Source organism: Chaetodon trifascialis, chromosome 12 (assembly GCF_039877785.1).
Source record: "Chaetodon trifascialis isolate fChaTrf1 chromosome 12, fChaTrf1.hap1, whole genome shotgun sequence".
Classification (NCBI taxonomy): domain Eukaryota; kingdom Metazoa; phylum Chordata; class Actinopteri; order Chaetodontiformes; family Chaetodontidae; genus Chaetodon; species Chaetodon trifascialis.
This window is the reverse complement of record NC_092067.1, coordinates 15970278-15978946: the sequence shown is the minus strand read 5'-3', so window position 1 is coordinate 15978946 and position 8669 is coordinate 15970278. Positions and strand designations below refer to the sequence as shown.

Sequence of the window (8669 nt, the reverse complement as noted above, 5' to 3'; positions counted from 1 at the left end):
TGAAAAGAGGTTTCCACCGCCTGGGATCTGTTCATTAAAGTGCCTTTTTTTAACAGTTCAAATATGACAAATATAGACACGCATGCAGGAGAAAGCTTTAAGGAGTTCCCCAAATCAAGTGTATTGAAATGTCATTTGGACTGAAAATGTTTGCTCCATAGGCGCAGATCAAACGATTAAAATTGTCAAATAATAAATATGGTGCGTGATAATATTTTTGTCTAAACAAAATAGAGAATTTAAACTTAAAATGGGCCTGATGATTATTTGCGATATACTCCAATATAGCCAATAACTTACTTCATCAACTAAATAAGTCTACACAATTTCACATTTAGTTAAAGACACTAAAAGATACAACTTCTTATTGTGATTATTATTATCATCATCATTATTAAAATGCTTGTTTTTGCGGCCTGTAAGCGCTGATCACAAGACTTCAGGAAATTAGAATAAGTGAACTCGAAAATACTATTTTCCCCTCTCGTGCCAAAGTGGCCCCATCCGATCAGAGAGGTCTGATTTTAAAGAATCCATTTATTTCAGAGAAATTATTTAGCAAAGGATTGATTTAAAAGTTTTATTTGTAAACATTAAATATTTCTTTCTCTCTAAAGTTTTTGAATTCGGCACCAAATGCGTTACAGAAGTTGTAAGTACATCAGGATGTCAAAGATGTGGGCCTATATCACACACTCATGAACCTCTTGATATAAGATGGAGTTTTCCATTTCCAAACGTGTTAAATCATAACTACCTAGACGTTTATAAGACATAAAACATAGACAACGTGCTCAGCATGAACCCGGATGGTTTGAAATCGTTTAAATTGCACCATGCTTAGTGTAGCTCTTGGCAATAGAAATAATAAATATATAGAAACGTTTATATTCAACAGCAACAATACTTACAGCACATACAAACAAGGAATGTCTGACAGTTTTACAAACACCATGGGTCCCTCATTTTCTATACAGATGAGATATTTTTCCACATATGCGTCATACATAAAAGGAGTGCCATAACTACGAATCTGTATCAAATCTAGCAGACTACATAGTGTCCGGTATATATTATATATAGACATCACCTCAGCAAGTGCCTATAAAAGAAAATAAAACGGAAGAAAAAGAAAAACTAGAACATGCGTTGTCTTTTCTGGATACTTTTGGGATCCTGTCAGAAACACATAGGCACGAGTCAGAAAAGAAAAGGAAATGAAATCTTTTCATTATAACAAACTTTGTACACATGTTATAAACCGATGCGCTGGAGGCATCACATAATCTATCGCAATATACAGTGTATGTATGTGTGTGTGTGCGTGTGCGTGCGTGTGGTCATATATATAAATGGAATATATTACATCTGAGTATGCTGAATCAGTAGAGCCGATGTTAAATAAACAGTAAGTTGATTGCAAGACCGGATTCAGTTTGTTGACAATTTGTCCAGCGGAGAGAAGTTCCCCGGGATGATTCACTGGTTTGGCACTCAAGAAAACAAATTCAGTGAATTAAAAAGGCCTACACAACAATCAAACTCTCCTCCTCTTCTTTTTCTTTTTTTCTGTCTTTCTTTTTTTTTTTTAATGAATCCTTACTCATAATAGGGTTATGTTGTTCTATTAGCCTACGGAGCTTGCAAATATTCAGAAATAATAATAATAATAACGTTAAAAATCTGTCAAGTCTGACTCAAAACAGTCTTTTCGAAAGTTCTTTGAGGTCTCTCCGTGGAGTCAGACTCAGAAAGGTAGGGTGTCGAGGAAAAGTTTGTCAATTATTGCTGGCGGAGGGACTAGATCTTCTAGTTTTAGGTAAAAGATACGCTGCAGACCTTGAGTACATAGTGTGCGCAGTTCAGGGAGCTTTCCCAAGAGTTTTGACAAGTAGTTGGGACGATTCAATCCACCGCCATTGAATGTCACTTGATCTTTGAGGCAGTTGACTATCTTGTTTTGGAGGTCCTCGACTCTCTTGGGTTCCTTAAGCCCGTGTCGCTCTGAAATATAGAAGAAATGACACTTGATAAATTATTTCCGCCGCACTAACTCTCTGTTTTGCATGTACTGTTTTGCGCAGGCGGGGTGTCCGGAGGCACAGCCGCCTTTACGCACCTGTTACCATGGCCAGAGCTGCGATGCAGGAGAAAGCTGAGATGTCTATGTTCATGCTCTGCAAGTTGGAAGAAAACTCCACGATAGCGTCCACCCACTCGCCAAATCCACGGACGCACTGTAGCCTGTGTAACACCACTCCATTACAAAAAATAAGTTTGCCTTCCACTGGGTTGGACCTGCAATTAATAAGAGAATGCCATTAATTACGCTCGGCAATAAATGGGAATTTAAGAGCCTTCTTATTATTGGGCAGCTAATAAAATCCAAAGCAATGAAGCTTGAAGGAGGAGCTGATAATTAACCAAAGCCTAGATTGTTTTTGCGTAATATTTACGCTGCTCACCTGTACGCCAACCGCAGGACAAAAAGCTCGAGGAAGGCGGATTCAAAGAGGAGATCTTGATCTTGCTTCGGTAGATCAGAAAAGCCGGGGATCTTCTCCGCCCAGCCCCGGATGATCTCCATGGAGCCCGTCAGGAGATCATAGAACTGCTGGATGTGCTGAGTGTTGTCTCCAGCCATTTGGTAGTCAGGGTTAGCCTGGAACTGGAATTTAATTTAAACAGCGCCTTAATGAGGTCCCTTTAAAATATATAATCCGTGAAATTGCAAATGCCCATTTCCAAGAGGGAGAGGGTGCTTTTTTTTTTACTATTAAATTCATGTCTTCTTTTTATTAAGTTCCCTATTTCAACGCAATTTACTTGGAGGGGGAAATATGCCACATTAAAAGCCTGGCAAAGTTTGGAATTCAGCGATGTGTTACAGAAAACTTTAAAAGCGGTAAATTCTTCCCTGAAAGCAGGACTGAATTAAAAAGACCGTCAATCTCGTTCCTCCTGTTTTCAGCCAGAGTAATAGCTGTTACTTTTTTTCTTTTCTTTTCTTTTTATGTGTAGTGTGTGTTTTATTTGTGGGATCGTGGTACCTTACTTACTCTGGAGTAGTCCAAAGCAGACATGGAGGGGTTGGAGTCCACATGGGCCCTAACAAGTGCGCTTATGAGGCTCACCGGCGGCGAGGGTGGGGAGGGCTCCTGGGGACTTTTGGGTTTGGATGGTAGGCGTCCTCTCCGACCTTTGAGGTTATCCGTTCGGACAACTCGATTGGAAGAAATAGGTGACAGTCATTCATATGTACTGCCGTTGTTGTGCGGAAAGCCTTAAATAATGTTTTAAATTACAATCCATTACTCTATTACGCACATGCTTCCTCAGTCTAACCGTGGGGAAATACAAGCGACAGGTCTAAAATAATTAAATACATGCTCTAATCATACCTTCTCTCACCATTCCGACGACAAGGCACTTCTGGAAACGGCAGAACTGGCAACGATTTCTTCGGCGTTTGTCAACAGGACAATTTTTATTTGCTAAACACACGTATTTTGCATTTTTCTGAACGGTGCGCTGCAAAGACAGAAAAGCATAATGTCACTCTGCAGGCCTGTATTCCACGATATATCACACACAGAGCATGCACGGACTGTGTGCTGCTGCACAAGTGATGCACGATGTAAAAATGAAAAGATGAAAACGATATAATATCTGACATCTCATGTTTGGCACTGCGCTGGATGGAGAGGGAATAGACAGTCAGCAAATACAAATTCGTGGTCTTTCATATTTTACTTACTCCTTTGAGATCAACTGTGTGGGTAGCTGAGATTGCCATATAAAGTTATTTTACGCACGCATTTACGCACGAGGTGATGTTTAGTGTAGCCCGCACTGAAAATGTGATTCTGTAAAATGTTTAGGATGTGTCACTAATTTTTTTTTTTTTTTTTTTTTTTTTTTTTTTTAAGAAAACGGCAGATTTCATCACTGGATATTAAGCAATGCACTGACTATCTTTCATGTAGTAACAGTTACACTGATTCTCTTTTGCTGTCATGTCAGCCCACCTTGAAAAATCCTTTGCAGCCCTCGCAGGTTCTCACTCCATAATGCTGACAGGCTGCGTTGTCCCCACATACCGCACACAGACCCTCGTTTGACGGAGATCCTCGGGACGGGGGCGATGGCACTTGGCTGTCCACCAGCTGGTGCCCGTGGCCGAGCTGCAGGGAGTGAGGAAAGGCCAGGCCAGCCTGTTTCCGTATGGCGCTGGGCACCGCAAAGCTCTGGCCGTCCAGGCCGCGGTGCACGCCCGGGTTATCGTGGTTCATGGAGACGTGCAGGGGCCCATCGAACCGCATCTGACAGCTGGACACTGGAGTACCAGGCGGGGACTGTTTGAAGGAGAAGAGCGAAAGCCTTGACACCGGATTCTTGCGCTGGTCCATCATATGAGACGTGGCCGCAACATAGTTTTGGTGGAAACTGTGGAGGGAGCCAGGGTCCTCCCACATGTGATTGGGCTGAACCTGGAAGTTTGGCGTACTCGGGGCATGAGGAGAGGAGGGTTTGAAGTACATAGGCCCACTGTGAGCCATCATTTCTTCCGACTGGGGCGGCAGGTGGCTCTGCTGATGGTAGTTGTGCATCTGGACGTCCTCCACCTTGATAGAGGACTGCTCTCCAGAGTGGGGCATCTGATACAGACAGGGCGGTTTAACGTCGTAACTGGTGTTATAGTTGTCCATGAATGTACTGAAACTTGGGAGAGAAGTCGTAGCTGTGATCTCAGTGTTGGTCAAGTCCATGCTAAACTTAACAAACTCAGGTGTTAAGAAGTCGCAGCTGTATTCTCCTGCGGTGTGGTAGCTGTAGCTCTGGGAAGCAGGACTAGCTCCTTGAGGTGATGATCCATACTGAGCCTGAACGCAGGGCATGGCTGCAAACCAGACGGGTGAAAACACATCAGAATTACTCAAATAAATGTTCAGACCGTGCAAAAACTTTTACACTTGAATCTGTTTAATGTCAGTTAATGAGCAGTTTCAGGCTAAAATAACATGGAACTAGAATACACGTGTGTTATTTGTAAATCATTTTTCATATCATACCTCAAGTCTTCTGACAGTTTTTCGGTGACACTTGAAAGGGGTTCTGTCAGGAGTTGTATGGGTGTCAGGACTGAAGAAAGCGGCTCTGGTCTGGATATTCCCCTAATAAAACACATTTGCTAGATTATAAAATAAAACAATCTAAAAATGACCACAAGATCCCAGAGAAAGACAAATTTAACCCACACGATTGCGCACAAAGTGTAAGAGATTTCTAACTGCGCGCAGCATTTTGGAAGATGTCATTAAAATGCTAAATGATCCCGACGAAATACGGGCGGGTGGAAATTAAACAGCATGAGTCGTCTTTTTTCTTTTTACTATTATAAAGTGTTCGTGACGAACAGACGAACTTCGCGCACTTGACATTAGTGGCAACTTGTCTGCAAAGCGGACCGCACAAAATAAAAATAAAAATAAATCCTGGTCAAATATCAGCAACACCCACACATCTGAACAGTCAGGCTCAGTTTTGTATGTCAGTTCAACAGTGGGGGAAAAAAGATTAAAAGAATAAAATGATTTAAAAGGCGCTGCAAGCAAAGCGCAGACGAAAGAAAAGAGATGAGCGAATCTTACCTCTTTCACATCAGGATCGTGGCTTTCAATCCATGCGATAAGCATGCAGGGGGTATTCATCAATTTCGGTAAAAGCTCCAGATCACGAGCGTCGGTACCCAACAATGCCAGCCAGGCACACCGTGTGACTCCGTGCACTGACAGCGACACGAGCTTCGACTACCCAGTCTGGCCAATGTGGCTTTGTTTATGTGAGCTCCGGATACCGTGGCCCACGTGTTTCACAGCGCTACGTCATCGGCGTCGACACCGGCGAGGACCAATCCGCTTGGGAGCCTTCTCAAGCCCCAATTTTTCTGGTGAGTATGTTTGCCTTGTGGTATGTGTTCTATGTTGCTTCCCACATGGACATTAGCAGAGATGTAGTGGAGGGCAAAAGCCTCCTGTGCTCAGCTCAGACACATTTGTGTTTCCAGAGGACTTGAAGTCACGCTTGCTTTGTTTCATTTTTATTTATATTTTGGGGATGGGGGCATGAGTGTGCGCTGTGATGTGCTGTTTATCACAGGTGTGCAAAGTAAATGAGTCAGGTTATGATGAGCTGGTAGTTTCTGCGCACTTGATTAACTTTTGCAACTCGTGATGGTGTAATCTCTGTTTTCTCCATCACATCAACACGCACGACTACGACTGTCATCTCATTTAATATCCCGCACGATGCATCAAAGGTAAACTTGTATGTTGCAGCAGGCCGGCGCACAACGCGCAGCTCACAGGTAGAAACACCTCTGCTGTCTAGTACTGAGTGTACTTATTGCCTGATAGTTGCTATTTTAGCGTAAAAGTGAGCTCAGTGCGCATTGGCACATCTAGGCACAGTTATGTCACAATGAGGCTGATACGCCAGACTCACTACACTCGATTGAAATAGGCCTAATGAAAGGGGGGGGGGGGGGGGGGGGGTCAATATTATTCTTCGTTATCTTCTGACAGGATTTCTGTATCTCAATTGTGTTCCAAATTTAGACCTCAGATGGGGTGGGGTTTGCAGGGTGGGCTGCCTATTCATAAAGCTGGTATAGTGTATGTGAGCTGCTGGAGGAGGAGGGCGTGGGGAGGAGGGTAATTAGTGGGCCTGTAGCCAGTTGTCATGGGGGAACCAATTTTAGTCCCCAGAGAGGGAAACGTGATAGGAGCGGGCAGAATGGCGAGTGACGCAGAAAACGCTCAAGTTGACGCAGTCGCCAAAACAATCTTTTGGCCTTATTGTTCTGCAGCGATGGAATAACTGATCTCAGTGTAATCTTACACCAGCACCTTGTAGCCAATCAAGTTGGGCTAAATTTTTCTACATGCATATTGGCCTGGGCAGCAAGCCAAAGTGGGGTGGGGGGGGGGGGGGTGATGTGTGGAGATGTATGCACACATGCACGTAACAGCAGCCGGCATCGCATAGCGTGCAGCACCGTGTGTTTTTTCTAGTGGAATGATGTTTTATTGTTCGACCCAGCCATCAGTCCCATGGCAGCTTTTTTTTTTTTTTTTTTTTTTTTTGGCTGCCTTGTACTCGGTGCATACAAGGACAGAGTGTGCATGGAGGGGGGACAAGAAAACTGTAGATCATGGTTACACTCACCTCTAGAGGACACTATTGTTCACCAGCCATACATCAACCAGCTCCAGTTTCCTACAATTAACCTTTTTAATTAACCTAACCCCATTAAGGCTGTGTGGTCATGCTTGGTCGTTTTTAGGTGGGTAAATTACAAATTCCCCACACGCTGCACTGTGACTATTCAGCAGCTAAATAATGGAGTTAAAGTTCTGGTGTTGTTTTTGATAAGTTGAAATGATCTTGACCTCCCTCTTGCCTTCATGGTGGTTGCTAATTTGACCATCATCCATTTGCATCTCTTACAGGAGGCTTTTATTTTGTCAACACATGCTGTAGACTACAGATCACACACATGCACACATACAGCATGTGAAGCACCTCTGCTTAACAGATTTAAACCGTTTTATTTCTAAAAGTCGATGACAGGACCCTGCATGGTCATGCTTTGTTTCTGTTATCCATTTACCATTTAGAGTTTAGAATGAAAACACAATTAGCAGTTTAATTGGCCATTTTACTGAAGAATAATTAACTTCCCATTTATATGCCCAATTAATTGACAGTCATTTGAAAGTGAGGAGTTAGTTTTAATCACACAGAAGTTATTTCCTGAGATAACATTTTTAACTTTGTTTGAAGAAATGTCTCCTGACATTACCAGTTTTAGTGTGTGGGCGTGCGACCGTGCACGACTGTACACTGTGTGTGTGTGTGTGTGTGATGCATATTTTTTTTTCATTGCTGTACAGACCATCACAGCTCTCAGTTATTAATTTCTCTGCAGGTACAATCTGGAAATCTGCAGGAATTGCACATCATCAAGACACCGTCGTTTTGTCAAGGTCACATGATGCTTCAGGATCCAGTTACAGTGAGACCAGCAGCTGTTTGCTGCCTGAAGGGTCGACTCAGGGTCAGAGCAGGAAAGTGAACAGTGATCACGAACCAGCTACTTTCTGATTTGGCTCTAGATGAATGTGACTTCAAAATCCAGGTTTTGTCTTTGCATACAAGCAGCAACCTCCAGGGCTGAAAAATTAAGCCAATGGGAAATTGCCGGAAGCTGCAGTTCCCTGAATGGCCATTTGAGGCTGGCTCCAAAAGCAAGTCAGTCCCCATAGACCCCAATATTCACAACTTTACAGCAGAAATAAATATGTAGCTTAGCTTATTTCCCCACTCATAGCTCATTTTCATAAAGCTCACTTGATTAAACCATATTAAGGCTTGAAGTTCTGCATAATCATGGCATGACAGCTTTGAGTGACAGCTAGCTGCCAGGTTTCAGCAACCAGGAGGAGTCAGTCAGCTCCACCCACACTCCACCTTTTTTGGATTAGCCAATAGTCAGGCACCGCCAAGATGTCACCGAGCTTCCCAATGGCTCTTCAGAAACCTATGAGTGAAGTCACAGAGGCTACATTCATTTTTCTAAAGTCCGTGACTGCAGCACTGCAAGTCTG

General features: G+C 43.1%; 1 protein-coding gene across 1 annotated transcript; it reads right to left on the bottom strand.

Annotated features, from left to right (window-relative positions):
* Positions 1-1590: 1590 nt before the first annotated feature.
* On the bottom strand, positions 1591-5816 carry nr4a2a (nuclear receptor subfamily 4, group A, member 2a). The gene is made up of 8 exons (XM_070976664.1): positions 5652-5816; positions 5073-5174; positions 4029-4900; positions 3402-3531; positions 3060-3223; positions 2466-2668; positions 2120-2298; positions 1591-2004 (listed from the first exon to the last, which is right to left on the bottom strand). Exons 3-8 carry the CDS (start codon positions 4896-4898, stop codon positions 1748-1750), a joined length of 1803 nt encoding a protein of 600 aa, XP_070832765.1. The 5' UTR covers positions 4899-4900; positions 5073-5174; positions 5652-5816; the 3' UTR covers positions 1591-1747.
* Positions 5817-8669: the final 2853 nt, after the last annotated feature.